This window comes from Molossus molossus, unplaced genomic scaffold (assembly GCF_014108415.1).
Source record: "Molossus molossus isolate mMolMol1 unplaced genomic scaffold, mMolMol1.p scaffold_m16_p_8, whole genome shotgun sequence".
In the NCBI taxonomy this organism is placed as follows: Eukaryota; Metazoa; Chordata; class Mammalia; order Chiroptera; family Molossidae; genus Molossus; species Molossus molossus.
The window spans coordinates 96342954-96365519 of NW_023425402.1; the positions used below are offsets into that span (position 1 = coordinate 96342954).

Here is a 22566-nt window from a genome sequence, read left to right on the forward strand (position 1 = left end):
TGTCTGAACGTCTTCCAAATGAACACCACTCTGTATGGAGATCTCGTAGTTTCATTCGTAATGAAATGTATGTCAAGGCAAACTACCCAACATTACACCTGAAGCTTCATTCAACTTGATGTCTACTTTGTAAAGTATATTATTGTCTAACCACTATGAGGTATACCTGAAACTAATAAAAAATTATATTGAATGTAAGAAACAACAACAAAACAAAACAAATATACTTTTGATTAAATGGGAAAATTTATGACTAAATTTTTTATCTTTAAAGGATGAATTCTCCACAAAAGAAGAACATTTTTTGGTTCATGTCTAAAACTAAACATATATCAAGGCCAATCTATGAGTGATGGTATTATGGTTATTGTGGTAGAGAAGTAGTTTGTAGTAAGTATGTAGAAACTTAGGTGGTATAGGTTAAGCCACTGGAGTAAGTTTCTGATATGGAAATCACTCTAGGGTGCCCTGTAAGACGCAGCCTTTGACATAACTGGATAACTGGTTTCTATGTGAGCTTCTGCAGGAGTAGAGCTCCCGTCCTGGATGGCCTCCTGTGTTAAGGTGGTCACACAGGCACTGAGTGGCGGCATTGTCCTCAGGAATAAATAGATCCACGCAGACTGAACGAGGCAGGAAAACTGTGCCCACCTCGCTCTTACTCTCAGCTCATTGCTGAATTCCTCCCAATTCACCTCGAGGTCTTCAGTCCTTCAATATATTTTTTTTCTTTCCAAGTCTTCACTGTTACTCCTTTCTCCGTGGGCACCAACTCTGAATGGAAGGGAGACCAAGATGGCCAGAGAAGAAATGAATGAAACCACAAATGAAAAATCAATGTTCAAGTAGACGTACAAACACAAGGAGATGGAATTCAAACCAGAAAACACTCACGATTTAAAAATTGAGACCCCGCTGAACAACTCCTAATGGGTTCATGTTTCAGCATACAGAGCCTTATTCCTTCAGCACTTGTAGTTTATCATGAAGGATGAGAAGAAAATTGGAGTTCCATGAAATACATAGTTCACCAAAACTTAAATTGTGTTTAATAGTAACAACAGCTTTTGGTCATTTTGTGGCATTCATTTTCTCGCTTTTGCATTTTCTCCCTCTGCTTTTTCTAAGACCTCATTACTGTCTAGTGTATTCACCCGTCAGGGGCTGTGTTCCCAGGTCTGTCACCTGACTGAACAAGGAAGACAAAGCCACAAGAGACATACCTAGAGCGAGCTTATAGAAAGCATCCCTGTGAAGCTATGAATGTGCTGCGAGCATTTGGTCCCATGAACCATGGCTTGAACCTCTTTGGTGGTGATTCTTGGTGTGGCCCCTGCTACCAATTTAGGCATCGCTGATTCTCCTTTGCCGGTGGCAAGAGGAGCACCTCCCAGCCACTGTGTTATACACATTTCTCAGTGCTACGCAGGGTCCTAAAGCTGCAGCAGCCTCGGGCATTGGAATATATACCTCTTCCTTACTTCCCTCTTCCAACCATCATTCCCACATTTAAAACATATACATAACCACTGTTAACCATGCAATTTTCCTCACATTTGCGTTCTGCCTATATTTCTACAACCTGTACAGCTTGTAGCAAAGAGTTCTCTAGCACCAAACATTTTATCCCTGCCAAAAGGGAACAAAGAATAAAGAAATATCTGGTTTGGGTGGAGAGGAGGAGTGGTCAGTGCATTCTTTTTTTTTTTTTTTTTTTTTTAATCCTCACCTGAAGACATTTTTGCATTTATCTTCAGATAGAGCGGGAGAGAAAGAGGGGGGAAGAGAGAGAGAAACATTGACGTGAGAGACACATCGACAGGCTGCCACCCACACCACCCCATCCGGGGCCGGGGACAAACTGCAACCCAGGTACATGCCCTTAGCGGGAACTGAACCTGGGACTCTCTGGTCCTCAGGCCGAAGCTCTAACCGCTGAGCCAAACTGGCCAGGGCAGTGCATTCTTTATTTAGGCCTGACTGCCTCTCTCCCTCCCGTTAGAGGATTTCAGTCATCTCTGTGCATTCCTGTGTCTCCGCCATGGGCCATTTCTGCCAAAAGTGTCGTAAGACTCTTGAAAGGAAAGAAAATCTCTGACTTTTAAGTAGAATATTTTAGAGGAATACATGGAGACACACCTAAAACCATTGTTCATTCAGATCATCAAGGAGTTGCTAAATGAAAGGAAACATATTACACATACAGATATTTTCTGATTTCATTACTGATTCATGTGTAATTTCTACTTTTGCTAACGGCAAGAGAATCTCTGGAGTGGTAGGATTATAGATGCATTTCCCACCTCAAGGCTCACCTCTGTCTGTCTTCCTTCCCTCTACTGGGTTGAATATTTGGAATGAACACTAACAGGAAGTGGAGAGAGAGGTCACGTGAGACGTTACCCCAGAACACGCACAGAAAAGTCATGCTCATATGTCACAGCCTCAGTTTCGCTCCAGTGGGCATCCTCTCATTTAGCGTCCACCAGGCTAGTGTACAGTCTGTCCCATATCCACTGACAGTTCCTTCCAGATCCGCTTCAGACTCCTGGGAACGTCCACATGTCCTTCCTCGGCACATTGCTCTCTTTGCTACTCATGACCTTTACTTTGCTACATTTCTGTTCTTGCACTGCTACATCCATGTATTAGTCCACATTTTCTCTTCATGCCCAAAACTATTGCATAGGGATTAACTAAGAAAACACCTTTTTTTTGGTAAAAGACTTTTCTAGAAAAGTCACTCCTGTATCTGAAATAGCAAATGCCAAGTAATAATACCAAAGGACACTGCTAATGTTCTCCACTGAGATGTTATTGTTTCATGCTGTAAAGCTGAAAAAAAAAATTGAGGAGTAAGCTAAAGAAATCTCAAATTGGCATGAACAATAAGCTTTTTCAATTGAAAAAAAAAACCTTATGTATCCTAAGACATTCCTATATTCTATTGCATTTTATTGGGTAAATAGTAGTCTAATTAGTATTGCATGTAATCTTAGAAAATGAGAGAAAAAAAAGTATATCACGCTGTCTGTTTCTTTTTAGAAATAATTGTAAAGAAGCCTGAACAGTTTCTTGAGATATCAAGTCCATTTTTGAACTATAGAATGACTCCGTTTACAATTCCAACAGAAACGTAAGTACGTTACATTCTTTCCCACAGATATATCTTGCTCTCAAAAAAGGAGTTTGTGGTTTGTGTGGTTAAAAATAACACTACATGGGAGCATTTTGAAAAATATTAATTTAATAAAAAGATGAACTACATATATAAAATCTGTTAAAGGACATTTCTTGGATCTTGTATAGCTTGTGTTTTCACTAACCCACTCAATCAACAGACATGTTTTGTTCACCTTTCATGTATGAGTGTTCTGGGCTTATGTCTACATCCTGCTGAAGTCCGTATGTTGAAGCACTGACCCCCGTGTGGCTGTGTTTGGAGACAGGGCCTCTAAGGAAGTGAATATGGTTAAGTGAGATCACAGGATCTGTTACCCTCATAAGGAGACAGAACTACTCTCTCTCTCTCTCATTAAAAATAAGACCTAAATATGTCTGGTTTTACAGCTTTGGTTACTGTTTTAGAACAATAAAATATTTTGTTTTATATATACATTAGCCCTGATAAATGTTTTGGCTTATTACCTGATAATTAAATTACAAAATCAGATGATTGTCATGGAAACCTGGGAGATGAAGTCTGTCATCCTCGGGGGTGGGGGGAGAACTGAACATAAGGACAAAGACAGCAAAGAAGGAGGAGGAAGAAGAGGAGCTGGGGGAGGGTGTGGAATTCAGATTTAATATTATTCATAGTGACAAGAGGAGCAGAAAGAAAGACTGTAATCCTAGGTCTGAAGTTTTTAATGAGTTCAGAGAACTGACCAGGCAGTCCACTAACAGCTGTAATAAAAGGGGATAGTGGATGATGAGTGGAAGGTATGATGATTTTCACTAAAATCATGGTAATTTATATGCAGCAGTAGATAACAAATACATGGTTATGTAAATATAGCAAAGATGATCAAATCTACACTTAATTTTTTATACTTCAAAATTAATTGTACTTCAAGTATCCCTCAATAAAATTGTAAAAATAACTAATAGCATGTAAAATGGTTTAAAAATCTAATAAGAATTCTAGAAACACATGCATGTGTTTAATCTTGGAATAGATACAGCAAAACAGAGAAATGGCAAAATGGAAAAAGGTCCAAAATAATATCCAGACTGAAGCATAGAAATTAAGGAATAATCATATATATATATATATATATATATATATATATATATATATATATTGAAATTATCCCCAAAGTAAAAAAAAAAAGAACAAGTCAAGATTCAGGACTTTTAACTATTCTACAAATACACATTAAGAAAACTAAAAGAAGTCTATGGCATTAGAAATCGTGACGGTGGCCATCGGGGCGAGGAGTATTGGCTGTGACTGGGCGGAGCATCTGGTAGGGTGGGGGGAGGGGCACTGGTTGTGTTAATATCCCTTGATCTGAATAAAGCTGATTTGGCCATGTTTACTTTGAAGTTTTCTAGCAAGGTGTACATTAATGTTTTGTGTACTTTTTGAATGTATTTTAAACTTCAATAAAACTTTATTAAAGTTATTGAATGACATATTATAGTTTACACTTATAATGACCATTAGCTATGGTTTTAGCCTTTTCTTGGATATATTAAAATCCATGATAAGAGCATAAGCTGATGAAGAAAAATAGTCAACATTTAGCTCAGAGGTCTGTTTATTGTATTATCTTACTCTTAAAGCCTCTCTACGTTAGAGCCAGTTAATTTACATTTTATGGACTCTATTAAGGTTGAAAATATGAGTGATATTTCAAATCTGTTACCTTGAAGGCTCCTGCTACTTCCGTGCAGCCATGGTGGGGCCCTGAGGAGTGGGTGGGGAGGGGCCAGAGGCGCACCAGGAGGCGGACGGGTGGTTAGCAATGCCAGGCCTCAGGGGCAGCTTCATAAACAGAAAAGACCGTTTGCTGCTACTTCTGTTTTTTAAAATGTGTTACTGTTACTAATTTGTAAATCTAATTTTCCTCAAACTCTCATTTTCATTTATAGTAAATTTTATTTCAGGCACAACCCTATCAATTTCTATGAAAGTTTTAAATAAATTTAATTAGCTGAATTTAAGCATATTTAATTGCATTTACAACATTACTACTGTATATTTTATTTTCTCTTTAAGTACTTTAAATGCCAGAAATTATAGCAAACAAAATCTCACCAAGTGCTACATCACATTAAAAATTCAAATAATCAAACTCTTGTATTTGTGGAGCCTTAATTTTTTTCTACACATATTATTGATCTTTACAAACCAAACTTTTCTCATGTTTTAACTTAATCATAAAGCTGAAATTAAAATTAAGATTAATGCGTTGGATAATGTAACATGCCAAATTATTACATATGTTACAAATGCAAAGTTCCACATATACACAGAATGTTCCTAAACTTAACATTAAAATATAAATGATTCCTAATTTTTCTAATTAATCATATGATCAATATTAATGACCCAGGAGATGATGTTACCATTTCAGATACTTTTTTATTTTCTCTCCGCTTATTTAGGGTGCATATTAGTCAGACATTTTTGTAGATTGTAAGAACAGAGTCTGCAAACCACCAGGACAGATTTCTCGTGATTCCAAATGCCACCCAGACTTCTAAAATCTCTATGTCAATAGGGACCACAAATGGATTGGTTTTATAACCTGAATTCCCCAGTTTACTCTCTTACTTGATTTTCATATGCTTTCTTTCAGCTCTATCACTTGATTAAGATGGATTAACTTCTATAACCCAGATCCAGGTGGCTTTAGCACTAGATCAAATTCAACTAACCTATTTACTACTTGAAACTGTTAAGAATTTGCTACTGTATGTATTTGTTTTATCTGTCTGAGACAAAAACAAGAATACGTGAATGGCAATTTACCCTGTGAAAGAAATGTGCCTTCTCCCGCTTTGCTGTAGTCACAGATCTCAGGTCAATATAAAAGCAAGTCTTTTAGGGGGGAGCCCTCAAAAGTGACTGTTGCCACCACTGCCTTTCATTGGAGCAGTCACTGGAACAACAGGCCAGATTGACCCATTCTGGGCTCCTGACTGGCGAATGGAAACCTCATAAATATGTTTGTGCTACCCTCTAGTGGCAGCTTCAGGTAAATCAGAGATGTTGAGCCTGAGGTGACTCGTTTTACTGTACACTAGACTAGTAAGGAAAAAAAAGTTTAGGAAGTCTGTATACATGAAATTTAATTTTAACTCTGAACACATTTGCCTAAAATTATATATGTATACATATATACTGTAGCAAATGTCTTTTCATTGTGCTTATAAATTTCTAGCTATGCAATGGTGATAATGGGGTCATATTAACAAGTAATTGAAAGGAAATACTGTAAACTTTGGGTAGTGATTATAAAAGTCTCAGTTATAAACTTAAGTGCTCAAGAATCATAATTAAATCTGACTCTGAGCTTCTATTTCACTCATACATTACCCTGGTACTTAGGTAAAGCAATTCTAAATGTTGTCAAATTCCTACGTCCTGATTCTTATCATTCAAAATTGACAGCCATTGCTTTAAATAAATAGTGTTTCAGAACATTTTTACACAAATGCATTGACTGATAGAGAATATTTCTTTGGTAGTATAGAAATAATTTTTATGTTCTTGACAGGACAGAAATATGATTGGTTGTAAAATAATAAGAATGATGAACAAAATAACGTTCTGTTGTTGAAAAACTGTAATTACTTAATATACAATAAAATATCATTGAGCAGTAATAAAGAAGGAAATCTTGCCATTTGCTGCAACATGGGTGGACCCTGAGGGCATTATCCTAAGTGGCGTGAGTCAACCTGAGAAAGACAAATACCACTGTATGATCTCACTTTATATGTGAAGTTTAAAGAAGAAAACAGAATAGAAAAAAACAAAAAACAAATTCATAGATACAGAAAACAGATTGGTTAGATTGGTGTGTGGGAAGAATGAGTGAAGGGGGTCAAAAAGTACAAAATTTTAGTTATAAAATGAGTAAGTCTTGGAGATTCAATTTGTAATGGTGAATAATATAGTTAATAATACTGTATGTATATTTGAAAATTACCAAAAGAGTAGGTCACACACAAAAAAATGTTAACAATGTATGGCAGTGGATGTTAACCAGACTTGTGGTGATCATTTCACAATGTATATAAATATCAAATTATTAACAATACAACTGAAACTAATATAATGTTAGATGCCAATTACATCGCAATGAAAATTGCAGTTACTTAATAGTAACTTTAAAGAAGAGATTAAGATAACGGAAGTTTGTTTTTGTTTTCCATTAGTCATTTTGTACAATCTTTTGTTAAGAAAGGGATGCCCCTGGTGTCTGGTTTATCTTCCCTTACTGAAAATGATGAAACTGCAACCTTGACCATGTCAGACATAAGTCAAGTAACAGGAACTACATCTCAGGTAACTATGTTGCTCTTATTATTGACCCAATTCTTACTTATAATACATTTTTCTTCAATTTTAAATATGTTCTACATAAAAAGTTGTATAACATGCATCTGAACAGAATAAAGAACACTATTACAACAAGCTTCTTATGTACCCATCACCGGTATTAGCAAATTGAATATTCGTCTCTTACAATAAGTCCCCTGTGTGTCTGTCTCTCTTCTCGGTTGTATTTCCTATTTTCCATTCAGAGTTTGATATTAACTCTGTACACTTCTCATTTTCCAAAGTATACAGACGTTTATAAACAATATGTAGCTTTGTTTCATTGTTATATAATTTTGTTTAAATGGACTCTGGCATTAATGCTCCTGGGCTGCCTTTCACTTAACCTGGTTCATGGGATTCATGTCTTTTGTTGCATGGTCAGTTCACTCATTTCACTGGTCACAGGGAGTCGAGGCGTAACTTTCACGGTGGCAATGCTATACCCACTGCTTGTTGCTTATCACGGAGCAAGCAGTGGTACCAGACTGTCCCTGAATGTCCCTGCACACATGTGCAAGAGTCTTTTAGCTCCGGAGTTGGTAAATTTTATGTTTCATGGCTCCCTTTGTCAATTTTCTAAAACTTTGACGCACAATAGAAACAAATCATCTCTTTCTGTGCATGAGTTGAGCACTTTTGTTAGGGAACAGGGGAAGGCAATGTAGCTGTCTGGGTTAGCAGTGGGAGAACACACAAGGTCACTATTTGGTGGTTGAATGACTACTGAACATAGTTGCTAGATAGTAGGCCAGCTACAGGTCACAGGAATATCTGTAGACAAAAAGATATGACCACCTGAAAGCTAACAATGGGCCTAATTAGTGCTGTAATTTCAAAGTAGTGATCAGTGATATTTTAAGATATTTGCAACAATTGGAATATGAAGTAAAATATTTTTATTTCTTTTGTGGATAAACTCACAGTTACTCATAATATTGTGGCACCTCGTGTCCATTGATACATTGATAATTGAAGAAAATGTTGAACTTGGCTAAACATGTCATTTTTCAAAAAGATCCATGTTCACGAACTCCTGAAATCTACGTGCTGGCCCCAGTGCATGCTAGACCAGGAAGCTGCTGAGACCCGACTCTGGGAGTGTGACTGGTGTCGCACAGGGCGTGCATCTATTTAATGCTGAAATGAAACACCAAGCGGTTTTCAGCATGGGCGTGTGCACACCCATTACGTCAGCACTGGAGGAGAGTCTTCTGTGTCCACATCCTGGTCAAAACTTTCATTGGCTGACGTTCCAATTGTTGCCAGTGTGGTGGGTGTGAAAATGTATTTGTTTTTAAATAGGGAATCTATTCACATTTTCAAAAATAAAAACGATGAGGCATGCTTTTAGAAGTCTTAGAAGTCTTGTTTTCCTCTATGAACCTCTCCCGCATTTTCACTGCTCTGCCCTTGTAGGACACTTTCAGGGTTTGTTTCTTTTATCCTCCCCCAAGGTCATGGTGATTAATTTGGAGAAGAGAGGAAGGGGTGTTGTGTGTGCGGAGAGAGAGAGTGGGGGAGAGAGAAAAACATCGATTGGTTGCCTCCTGTACTCATCTCGACCAAGGATTGAACCCACAACCTCTGTGGAGTCCCGGACGATGTTCCAGCCAACGGAGCCACCCAGCAAGGGCCAGGGTTTCCTTATTTAAATAAAAAGAACCACACACGCTGTTCCACTACCTCTTTTTCTACTTAAAATTTAACAATTAAAAAAGATTTTTACTTAACACACACTGGAAATAATTTCATATGGGTACTTACACAGTGTCTTTGTTCTTAAAGTTGCATAACTTATTATATGAATGAACCATTGTTGGTTAAGATACCTTGGAGAGCACACCCTCTTAGACATAAACACATTTTTAGTATTATTTGAAAAGCAGAAACTTGAAGATGAGAAATCTTTAAAGGAGAATAGACTTTAACATTTTTAAGGATTTTAAAAAGTTTAAACCATTGCGTGCAATAGTATTAAAGAGCCCAAAATTATCAATGCGATCCTAAGAGCAGTCTGTCTTACCCCTCTTCAACCCTTAGGCTTCCTCCTCACGATCACTTTTATTTTTTTATTTTTTATTTTATTTTATTTTTTTGGTACGTGCCCCTAGCGGGGACTGAACCCGGGACTCTCTGGTCTGCAGGCCGAAGCTCCAACCGCTGAGCCAACCAGGCCAGGGTGTGATAACTTTTATTTTATTGAAGTGTTTTTTTTTTCCCTTTCTCTATTGATCTTCATATTTCTAAATTGTAGGCTTCAAGAAGGCAGAAATGTTGGCTTTATTATATATTGTTTCTCCCTCAGCACCTATGAAAATACATCTTACATGGCAGACACCATTACAAACTTCTTACATGACCAGATTCTGTTATCTCTGCTAAATGTGTCCAGTTAGGCATCCTCTCTTGACCTCCTCTGACAGGTGACAGGATTCAGCTCTCCTGTGCTCGCTCACCCTCCCATACCTCTGCGTTCTTCTATCTTCCAGATTTGGTTCACTTCACAAGTTTTGGTGAGTCGCTATTTTAGCTATGTCAGGATCACTACTGCGAACATGGCTCTTCTTATGCAATTTCCTGTGCAAGCTACATACTGCGTTGTCTCCATGTATTTGCTTTTCTATGACACATTTCCAGTCCTTCTTAAACCCTGGGGGCGGGGCGGGGCTCCTCCTGAGCACCACCTGTCATACACTCTCACGGGTGTGACGTCACCCGGGGACCTGTGCCCTGCGGTTTCGGTTCGGTTCACGTGGATGGAGACCTGCACCTTCATCTTGGGACTCCTTTCAGCTCTTTGTTCGGGTGGATTACTTATTTTCCAGAAGCCATGCTCTCCTCCTCGTTTATCCTCTCATTTCGATGGCGCACATCTTCCGATACCTCCTGAGAAACTGCTCCCGGGAAGTGGGAACTCCGGGGACTGTGTCTTCAGAGACGCACGCCACCGCCCACCTGGTTCAGACGGTGGTGGGGTGCAGAATCCGGATCCTCTTCCTTCGTCCCGGGCTTCTCCCGCCCAGCCCAGCTCTGAGAACACAGCCGCATTCGGGTTCTGCGGCTCTTCTGGCCTCTTAGCAGGTCTTAGAATTTCCTCCTCGTTCTTGACATGATGACACTTACAGCGCTTGGCCGTAGTGGGGATCTTCTTGAATGAATCACCTAGACACTGCCGGAGCCCGTTCAACCTGGGAACTCGTGTGCTTTGGTTCTGGGGGGTTTCTGAACGCCGTTTTCTCGTTACAATCTTCAGTACATTCACGCTGCTGTGCAACCATCTCCAGAACTCACTTCGTCTTTCAACACTAAAACAGCATACCCGCCAAACAGCAAGTCCTCATCCCCCACCTCCTCGGGCCCTTAAAACCAACATTTTAATTTTTGTCTCTAGAAATCTACTTTAGGTATCTCATATAAATAGAATCATACAGCATTTGGGGTTTGTGGCTGGCTTATTTCAATTAGTATAATATCCTTATCATTCATCCATGGTGTATCATGTGTCACAATTTCTTCCCATAAAGGCTGAATAATATTCCACAGTACGTATGTACCACATTTTGCTTATTTATTCATGCATCAGTAAACACTTGGTGAATAATGCTGCTATCAACATTGGTGTACATATATTTCTTTGAGATGCTGGTTTCAATTATTTGGGATATATACCAGATGTGGAATTGTTGGCTCATATGGTCATTCCATTTTTAATTATTTCAGGAACTGCCAGACTGTTTTCCATAGAGATGCACTATTTTATATTCTCACCCAGAGAGCACAGTGGTTCCAGTTTCTCTTCATCCTCACCAACACTTGTATTTCTGTGTGATTTTAAATAGTAGCTGCCCTAATGAAGCAGTTATCTCATTGCAGTTTTAATCTGCATTCCCCTAAGGATTAGTGGTGTTGAGCATCTTTTCATTTGCTTGTCGGCCAGTTGTATATCTTCTTTGGATATATGTCTATCCAAGTCCTTTGCCTATTTTAAACATTGTTTTTATGTTGTTCTTTGTACAACTTGTACAACTTCTTTATATGTTTTTATGTTAACCCTCTATCAGATACATGATTTGCAAATAATTTCTTTCACTGTGTAGGTTGCATTTTCACTCTATTGATTGTGACCTTTAAGTAACAGGCGTTTGTTGTTTGTTTGTTTGGGTTTTTTTTTTTTTTTTTTTTTTTGATGTGGTCCAATTTATCTGTTTTACTTTTGTTGTCTGTGCTTTTGGTGCCATAGCAAAGAAATCTCCCCCCCTATGTTTCCTTCTCCAGGTTACAGTTTTAGTCTCTTTGTCTTGTGTCAACTCTACCAGCCACACTTTCTATTGAATATATTTTAGTTTCTAAGAGCTCTCTTTTGTTCTTGATTACATTTTTGCAGATGTTTATTATTTAATAGATGAATATCCTCTTGGTTTTCTGATAGTTACTAACTTAAAATTTTCTCCTGCTCGTTTGTTTTCTATGAATCTTCCCACCCACACCCACTTGTTTTTTGTACTATATAAGAATCATTCCTCAGTTGTCTTGTGAAACTTTGCTGAATATATACATTTAAAGAATTTATGACCATAAAGAGCTACCCATTGGAAGCAGCATTATGACCTTGACAGACCTTGTCCACTGGGAGCTTTAATTCAGGATAACTGGGGATGAAAGAGCGTCATTTGGGGGTGCATTAGCTCCAAATGTTAGATGCCCTGAGGTTTTCCCTGGGCTTTGGCAGTTTATCCACTTGAGGGTCTTCCAATCTCCCTACTGAGGTGGGATGGAGTCACAGGGATAGGCACACTCTTATCCATCAGTGTTATTGAAGCCAAGGTTCGGCACATGGACCTTTACTTAACCCTTCTCTTCTCTATACTGTAGACTCCCCTGCTTTCCATGGTGCCTGTGAACGGAGATCTGCAGGTCTCCCCTGCAATTTCTTCACTCGTAGCCACCTCCAGTGTCCCGTTCAAGCAGAACAACACTAGGTGTTAAGTGGATGAGAGAGAACTGGAGATTGATCTGTTCTTTACAGAGATATTCAACCCATTCCTGGATTTTCAGCCCCTATCTCATCCTGTACTTCTCAGATACCTGCTAATTGTTTCTGGGGTCCTAAGGCTTATGTGGGCTTCCTTCTCACCAGCACTTAGTATCCAGTTGTCTTTATTGTATTTTCACTTTATACCATCCAAAGTATTGTCGACATTACCCATTATCAGGATGTACACATGTACACCATTTTAACGTTTATACTTATTTTAATTGTGTTCAAAAGGAAACAGAGTTAAATGTGAATTTGACCTAATTTCTGTTAATATTTGGGGGAATCATTTTTATTATTCAAAACCAGTTTTTTCTAGGCTCTGTCCATTAATTGCCAATCATACGCTCATTATATTCCATCCATATTAATAATAGGTGCCGGTACTAAGTTATATATCTACTTAGGGTTGTTATTGTCTCAATTTAACTTTTATTGTGAGATTAATTCATTTAATACACTCAGGTATTCTGTATTTTAATGTCAAACTTAAACCTTCCATGAAGCATTTAATCAAATTCACATCTTTTGAATTTTAAGGTTAAAAACAAACTCTCTGTTTTGCTGTTTGCTTTAGTAAGTATTTTCAGAAATGTATTTCCTCAGTGTTTAGAAGACTGTATTAACTCTTTTAAAAACTGTGGCACTGCACAACTATCATGTTTTGTTGAATTTATAAATGGTTTTTTAATGTACTTTTTTTCAATCCCCAGGGTAACATTGCTTTACAAGTTACGCATGGAAAAGGTAAATTAATAATCTTGTCATGACTGTTGCTTCTTGACAGCTGTGTGTTCTCCTCCTGGCTCTCGGAAGCCTCTCTCCAGTGTCTCCTGTGATGTAATGAGTCTAATCTGCCCTGGGCTGGAAAATCAGATAATCTCACTTGTTTTCATTCAAGCTTAAAGTTAAAATAAAAGATTGTCTGATTAGTTCCACGAGTAAAATTTGAGTGTTTTAATGCATGCATGTGGTGATCAAAGCACTAAATCTATTGCAAATTTCTAGTTCCTAAATAAAGAAGACTTGTCCCAACCTCAAATCCCAAAAAAGTGTTAGGTAGAAAACTTAGGTTTAAGAAGTCTGTAAGAATTTTATGGAATTACTTGATGAGCATGAAACAAGATCAGGTAATCACCAACTGTGGGGACCAATAAAGTTTCTTACTGAAATACATTAATTATAATAGATCTTTCAAGTTCTCATTTCTCCTTCTGTTGTCTGAGTCATCCCCTGTTGTATGAATAAGTCTATCTAGAGCAGTTTTTAAGTGCATTAAAATTGGTTTTTTAATGTACTTTTTTTCAATTCCCAAGGTATTGAAAACCAGCTGATTTCTGTTATAACTTTATAATCTCTAAAGCATCTGTGTGCAAATTTACGAAAGGAATTAGAAATTTCTAAAGACTCTATCATGCACATGTTATGAATACATTTTTTGAGTGTGTGAAAATGTGTCTCTGTAGGGACCTCCACAAATGTGAGGCCTACATGGAAATGATTATCTCAGTAATGTTTTCTCAAAAATAGACTTTGAGCCCTGGTCAGTTTGGCTCAGCGGTTAGAGCGTCGGCCTGCAGTCCAGAGAGACCCGGGTTCGGTCCCCGCTAAGGGCACGTACCTTGGTTGCAGTTTGTCCCCGGCCCTGGTCGGTCGTGCGGGTGGCAGCCACTCGATGTGTTCCTTTCACGTCGATGTTTCTCTTATCTCTCTGTTCCTCTCTCTCCCTCCCACTCTACCTGAACAAAAAATGGAAAAATGTCCTCGGGTGAGGATAAAAAAAAAAAATAGACTTTGATACGTGAACCTCCCTCTCTAATTTTCCATGCCTTAATAACTTAATACTTAACAACATAGGTGTGTTTGACATGGTTGTCTTCTTCCATGCACAGAAGAACTAATAGACCTTGGATTGAATGAACCAGCCCGTACAATTGACAGATTCAGTTTGGAAAAAGATTTGCTCGGCGTGATGCCAACAATACCAGATAAATCACAGGAGGATCTTATAGCAATGAATACTAGTGTTTCTAAAGAAATATGGTTAGATTTTGAAGACTTCTGTGTATGTTTTCAGTAAGTATGTGTGTGTGTGTGTGTGTGCATTTAATATAGTGCATATATAAACTATTAATTTCTAGCTATTATTTAAAAGAGTTAAGCCAATATTAGTCTGGTGTTGATATAATATCAAACAAAATTGTTAGAAGGAAAAATGTCTAAGTTGATTGTTCACACAGAACATTAAGAGCCAACCCATTTTTTAGGCCAGTTTTAGCTTATCCTCAAAGACTTATTTGTTAATTAAGATAAAAGCAGTTATCCACTGAGATCATTTTTGTCTCTTTCAGGCAATTATTTTAATAGAGTTGTTATTTTTCCTAGATTTAGTAAGGTATAATTGACAAATAAAATTTTGATATATTTAAAGTGTACATGGTTTTGAATTGGTATATGAATACATTATGAAAGATTCCCCCCTATCAAGTTAATGTATTTATTACCTCACATATTTACCTTTTTTAATGAGAACATTTAAGTTCTAGTCTCTTAGTAAATTTCAATTATACAATTCAGTGTTATCCACCATCGCCAGCATGTCACATACTATTAGATCTTCAAACCTTATTTATCTTAGCACCGAAAGTTTGTACCATTTTATTAACCTTTCCCTATTCTCCCACCCCTCAGCCCCTGACAACCACTTTTCTTGTCTCTGTGTTATTATTTTGTAACTTTCATCTGTCTTTGCCTTGTTCTGCCCATAACTGAGTCTAACAAATTTAACGTGTAATAATAGTCTATTGCATATAATGACAATAACCTGTAATAAATAATGTTTTTCAGGAATCTATTCATTTTCCACAAGCCAAATTCATATTGCTTTAACTTTCAAAAATCAGAATTTAAGGTAAATATAGTATGATCTTGTCTTCTCTTTCCCGTCTTACACTTAAATCTTTGATAGAATCGTGATAGTAAAAATACACTTAAATTTAGCATTTCTGAACTTGTGACATAATATATTTTAAAATTAATTCTTAAGGTTTCCAGATCATTATTATCCATATAACAAGCAAAATTCTGCTACCTCTTATCCCCAAGTGGAATCCATCTGATTATGTTGCAGTGGTTCATTATTATAGAAATTCACATTAAGAGAGTTTTGATTTAGGAATAAATGAAGGAGAAGCATAAATCAATTCACTATATTTGATTTCAATTAATTGTTTACGGAAGTATATGCCCGTCCACCCACCCACCCACGTGATGTCAGCCTCTTTAGGCAATATCAGTACTGGCATGAGGTGGGAACTCAATAAAATATTGATGAATGAATAAATTAACAAATGTCACCTTGAGTGGAATTTTTTGGAAAACTAGGAAACCCATTCTGGGAAAGTAAATTGCCCTGAAACCTGCCTGTTGCCTGCATGGGCCGTACAAGCTGCCCTCTGCCCCAGGGATAGTCCCACGTGGCGTGAGCAGCAGGCAGAGTTGGGGGAAGTCAGGAATCTTCTAGATGACTTTCCATTGCACTTGGATTAGATGAAAACACAGAAAGCGAAAAGCTTTGATCGTTCCTTAAGAGGTGTTATGTGGTTGGTTGCCTGCTTTGAAAGTATCAAATCTGCAGTAGTGACTCCGGGTGAGGGTAGCGGAAACAATGTACAACCAAGTCTTGGAGAGTGTATCTATGAAAACACCCAAAGGAATGCTTTGACTTTATGAAAATAACAAAACTTTTCGTTGGAAATAACTGAACCCAGAGTATGACATGAGAGTAATACACAGCTTACAATTAGCTTAGCAATATATCCATGTTCAAACGATTTGTAAAAATAAATGACAGTCATTTATAGCTGGCTGCTTACTTTATTGCCATCCCTGAACTAAGCTCTTCATCACCTTAACCCCTCATGGCACACCCTATGAAAAGACTATTGTTATCATGACTTTGCAGATAGGAAAGCTGAGGCAGACCAAGGTTGAGTAAATTGCCCAAGATCACCAAACTAGTGAGTGGCACAAGCGTCCCGAGGACGGGGTTGCGTGGCGTGGAGCGGGTGCTGTTCTCACAGGGGGGCCTTTGGAAGAAGCAGAACAACAGTCTGGAGCAACAGTCTGGTTTGGAATCTGTGCTCCATTCGGGGAGGGATTCTGAGGAGCTTAGTTAAGTTCTCTTTGCCTTTGTTTTCTTCTCTGTAAAATGACAGTAGTAAGAGACCCACACAACAAAGTTGGGGAATAAATGGGATAATGTATGTAAAACACTTAGAAGTGTTACTTCTTCTGCCTGTTACTTAGTAAGTGAAAATAAATGTTGGCTGTCATTATTAGTTACTGAGAGCAGTTTGCATATGGGCATTTATTATACATCACCATCCTAATATATATGTGTATGTGTTTGAAAAATGGCCAACTGTTCTTTATGCTGATCCTATTTTTATGAAGTGATGGTAAATATATATTTTTTTCGTTTAAAGTCCCAGCTTGGTAAAATAAAACGATGGCACCTCTATATGAGTCTCTTCATTACCCTGATTTTTTAAAAACATCAATGATATGAGAAAATGATAACTTTTTCTTAAAGTTTGTTGGAACCCAAACTCAACGACCTTTAGTGTGGCCCCAAAGGAAGGATTGGTTGTGGCCTGAGGCCGGGATTTCTGATTCTAGTGGCCACAGTACTGCCCAATAAGCTGGGGGCATGGAGCCTGAGGCCTCTCCTGGGCACCTTCCTTAGATGTCCCCTTGGTGCTCAGTGTTGGGGTGAGGCAGGGGCTCCCAAAGCTGTCTTGTGTAGCACCAGGGCTGTCCTCTCATGTGATCTCCAGGACCATCCTACCCCCAAATTCTCAGATTTTTAAAGCTGACAGTAAATGAACTCTGCTTGGATAATCCACTCAGGCATACGCATAGGGCGAGTCAATCCAGGGTCCTTTATAGGTTTAAATAGTGAACATTTGAAACAATGGTCTCTATCCCAACATGTAGCTAAACAGAAACAAAGGAAATAAAGCATCAAATGCGAAATATTGCAAAATACTAGGGGAAGCCATCATTGAACCACTGTTACATTCTATCAAGCATTTCTAGCAATCTTGTTACATTTGATTAAATAACAAGGTTTCATTTTTCACAGTATTATGAGAGGTTTTTTCTTTCATATTTTAACTGGTTATTTAAATATTGTAGTAAAATAATGTGAAAAGCTTTTAAAGCATAGTGACAGTTAAATCAATTTAACACATTTACCATATACCATCAGTCAAAATTATGTTGAAGCACTGAGGATTTGAGATGCAATCATAGCACAACTGTCGATATTACTAGTCTTGGAGTCAGGCAGACAGAAAGACCTATTTTTGAATCTCAGCTTTGCTACTTGCAAGCTCTGTGACCTTTGGAAATTACTTACCTTCTCTGTGTTTCAGTTTCTTCATCCATAATTACGGATATTAGTAGTACCCTATAAGATGGATTCTACATGTAACTCTTATATGGCTGTCCTCTAAGGGAATTTTTGGTTTTGCTCAGTACTTTCTTACATGTCCAACACAAAAATCCAGCCTGGTGCATTAGCATGTAATGGACATATTTCTGAAGGTCTTGTAGAAAGAAGGAAGGAGAGGGTCAATATCACATGACACCCTGTAAATACCTGAGTATGTTCTATTAGACACTTCCATTCTTTGCCAAAGTCACTCTGTGGCCTCTCTGCATATCGGGGACCCATTCCCTGAGCAGTGCTCAGCCTTGGTGCAGTCTCCTCTTCTCTTCGTCATTCCTGGGACAAGCATATCCTTTCTCGTTACTCATGGAGACCAGCTTTGACTACCTGCTATGGGACCAGTCCCACGCAGGCCCTGCAGACCCAGACAACATTCACTTGCTATGATTTTCTTCATATCATGAAACCTGTAAAGCATTTTTTGTGGTGTCTAGAACAGAGTACGTTCTCTGTAAATATTAGGTATTGAATTATTATGAGAAGTGGGGAATACAGCATTTGTAGGCTAATATTAAGTTCAGTTGTTGGTCTGATCTCTTGCAGTTCTCAGATGAGCGTGTGTCCTACTATCTATTTGTGGATAGTCTAAAACCTATTGAACTACTCATTTGCTTTTCTGCGTTGGTACGCTGGGGAGAATCTGGAGGTAAGAGGACTCTGAAGTTATAGACTGAAAGCCAAGCTCACTTTCATTCTCTCCAGGGGAAATACAATGATACGATTTTTAGGCTCTGGATGAGGGATTCATTTCCTCTACAGACTCCCTGGGAGAGGGACACACCACCTCCTGTGATCGTCCTACTCTCAGACGTCAGGCATTGTGCTCTCTCTCACCACCCACACCTCTTCCCAGTCATCTGTTCACCTCTGGCACACCCAGGCCCTCTGTTTCTGATTCTTTCAAAATCTATTGAAGAACATGAACCTTTCTTCTTTACTTTGACAATTCTTAAGATATTTTCCTCATCCCACTTTGGCCCCCTCCTTTCGTGAGTATACTTTAGAACTCATCGTACCAATAACGGCATCATCTCCACCATCTCAACTTCAAGCTCTCCGACCACCTGGTCCTCCAGTTCCCTCTCTCTGGAATCTCGCTCCTTGGACTGTTTGAGTCCACTGGGACCAACATCCATCCACCCCACCGCTTTTTCTCTTTCCATCACTCTCCTCATTCCCAGCACATTTACCATGGCCCACCATTGTGATTGCATTCTCACATGTACCTCAACACAATTCTTTTTATCCGCTCGTCTTACTTTCCTGGGAAGATCACAATATTGGTTGAACTCAACAATGGAACTCTGCACCAAACCTGCGGTTACATGAGAGCGGCTGAATGTAACTGAAGGAAAAACAGAACCATACCAGCTAACCCCACTTTAAATCAAGGGCCACAGATCTCAGAAAGGCCCCTGGGCACTGATGACACTTCTCAAGCGCCTTGATTCTCCCCGCCCTCTTCTCTGGATGACTGTCTCAGACCTTCCATCTCTCCCTTCAGGTGTCCAATACGCACTCTCATGCTTACTCATTTCCAACTGATGAGTGTGCTGCTGTTTTCGCTGAAGAAACAAAAAATCATAAATGACCCGCCTCGCCTTCCCAAATGGGCTCTCCTCAGCCCCTTGCACACATGTACACAAAATCATTTGTCTCCAACTCAGACGAACAGTACCTGGCACTGTAGAGGTTCAATCAATATTTTTGAGTGCTTAATATTGAGTATCTTACCAAATTTGAGGGCAGAGACTATGATTTTTCACCAAGATGTAGCCAGTGTTTTGAATGGTGTCTAGTATGTAGTGAGTGGGCAATAGATACCTGTTTAATTAAACTGGTCAAGCTTTAGTGGTGCAGACTTAGTATTTCTACCTACCTAAGAGCTCCTAAGCCACAGCATGTCCTAAAACATGTAAATTCTATGTGCATAGAGGTGTTTCAGGTCATGTTGGGCCTTATTATGCTCAGTTTGAGTGTTATCTAGAAATAAGGTAAAAAGCTAAGTCCCAGAAGTCTAATGTGTAGCACAGTGACTAAAGTTAACAATACTGTATTGTATATTTGAAAGTTATTAGGACAATAAATCTCAAAAGTCCTCATCACAAGAAAAAAAATAAAGATGTGTGGTGATGAATGTTAACTGAACTCATTTTGATGATCATTTCACAATATATCATATATCAAATAATTATGTTGTTCACCTTAAACTAATGCAATATTATATATCAGTTTTATCTAAATATTTTCTTAAATTTAAAAAAATATTTTACCCTTAGCTACAAATGAAGAACAGTCAATATTCTTTATTCATTTTTAGAGGAAACACTTAATATTACAATTAAATATTAATGTTCATTATTTGCTATTTCTACACCCAGTCAAAGCTAAGAATCAAAAGTAAAAACTTAGGTAAACAATGGACTATTTTGATCTTCCTGAAAATATCTTATCTTCCCAGGTGTGATGTCTGTGTTCCTTTTTTTAAATTGCATCTCGAGGCATATGGTAATTACTACCGTAGATAAGAAGGATGATCGCATACTGCGATGCGATGTCCTGCTCTGTCCTCCTTTTCCTGGCTCTCCCGTTCCTGGGGTCTTCGCCCGGGGGATGATTATGGGGAAGAACACAGGACAGGGCGGAAGATCTGGGTTCCACTTGAGGATGATTTCCAACAATTATTTACCCAGAATAATTTCTAATGTTTTATGAACATTGAGAACATCTCTATTTCTTGATATTATTATGATCACTATTATTATTATTATTATCATTATTATTATTAATGTTGTGAAGTGAAGGCTAGCTACACTCGAATAATAAACTTCTAACACTTTTTGCTGTTCCCAGCTCTTACGAAGGACAGCCCCCCCGTCGAGCCCGGACTGCTCACAGTGGAAACGTTTTCCTGGAAATCTCTGAAGCCACGTGATCTCATTCTGACCATCCACACTTACAACACCAAGGCGTCTGTGGTTCGCCTGCCCATTGGGTAAGGAATGGCTTTATTTTTCCCATAGTAAGAATTCCTTTAAAGCCTACTAAGCTATTAATTATTAAATAATCAAACAATATGAAACTTCAGATAGTGTTCTCTAAAGTGATTTGAGGAAGAACAGGTCTATCATGATGGTTCTTGGGGACAAATACATTTTTTTAAAATGCTGTAAAATAAATGCCCCTTTTGGAAGATTCATAATTGTCAGTCTAGTAATTTCTTTAGTAAAACATATGTTGAAGCCTGTTTAATCCAGCATTCGCTAAGAATCATTTATTGAAAAATCCTCTTAGTTTTCTTATAAATGTCATTATATTCCTTAGCAAGAATTATGATTTTATTTAAAACAGATGGAGAAACAGAGCCTTTTTCCCCTGCAAATCTATAGTTTTAGCTGTAGTTTATTTTCAATTTCACTTGTAATTTTATTTGTGATCAAGATAAAATTGACTAATTGCATCACATTTTCCATTTTAAAGAAAATGGGTATAATCAAATAGTTTTCTTCATTTTGATAAATAAAATGCAAAATATTACCTCATATTTCAGATGAAATAAATTTTTTTCCTGGATTTCCCAAGATCAATCATGCTAATTCTATCTGATCAATGACAAGTTATGGCTCTGGTCCAAAAAGAAAAGCAGAAGCCACAAAATCAAATGCTAAAATAATCTGTGGCAAGCATCTAATATTTCTCAAAAATAACAAATTTTAAAACTTTAATATTTCTCTCATCTGCCCTAAAAACTCTGACCTGGAGAGAAATCATCCCTCTTCCTGAGTGTTCGTTCATCAAGATAACTAAGGTCCGGGAACTAATAAAGAGGGACAGGGAGACCCAGAGACATGGGAGTAGGGTACAGACGGACAACCCTCAGAGGAGGGATGGGAGGAGGGAAGAGGTAAACCACAGGACTTATATGCATGTACGCATAACCGATGGACACGAACAACAAAGCTGGGGACGGGGTTGGGGGGAGGGGGAGGAAGGTGTCAATGGTGGGGAAAAGGAGAAACATCTGTAACAAAAAAAAAAAATTAAAAAAAAAAGAATCTTCTTAATGTTTTCCTCCACTGGGCATAACCTGTCAACATGTGTATTTTGAACATGCTCTAGTTGCTCAATAATTGAGGGAAAATGAATGTCCCTGCTCTCAATACCACTGCAACCTGGTAGGAGAGACATAAGCAACATTCATGAAATTAGGTGTTTCTGAGAAAATAACTGTGAAATCTACAAAGTCCTACACCACCACGAATTATGAATTAGGGAAAAATCAAGAGGAGCCTTTCACAATGTGACTGCAGGGTAGAGGAGGTATCTCCAGTGTGTGTACATGTGTCACTTAGTGTAACTATTTTTGCCTGACGGTTAGTGAAATGTAGATTCCGGGATGCCTGATGGTTCCTTACAGTGAAAGTGCAAACGTCTTTATTCCATTTGTGTTAAATAATT

At 38.2% G+C, this 22566-nt stretch overlaps 1 protein-coding gene across 1 annotated transcript in view; it reads left to right on the top strand.

Annotated features, from left to right (window-relative positions):
• Nucleotides 1-22566, top strand: part of ADGB (androglobin) — a 142756-nt gene that overhangs the window by 55624 nt on the left and 64566 nt on the right. Inside the window, exons 12-18 of the mRNA XM_036249050.1 lie at nucleotides 3046-3136; nucleotides 7393-7522; nucleotides 13307-13344; nucleotides 14484-14669; nucleotides 15441-15504; nucleotides 18652-18754; nucleotides 20962-21103. Coding sequence (XP_036104943.1) covers nucleotides 3046-3136; nucleotides 7393-7522; nucleotides 13307-13344; nucleotides 14484-14669; nucleotides 15441-15504; nucleotides 18652-18754; nucleotides 20962-21103 — 754 coding nt within the window. The remainder of the gene's footprint in view (nucleotides 1-3045; nucleotides 3137-7392; nucleotides 7523-13306; nucleotides 13345-14483; nucleotides 14670-15440; nucleotides 15505-18651; nucleotides 18755-20961; nucleotides 21104-22566) is intronic.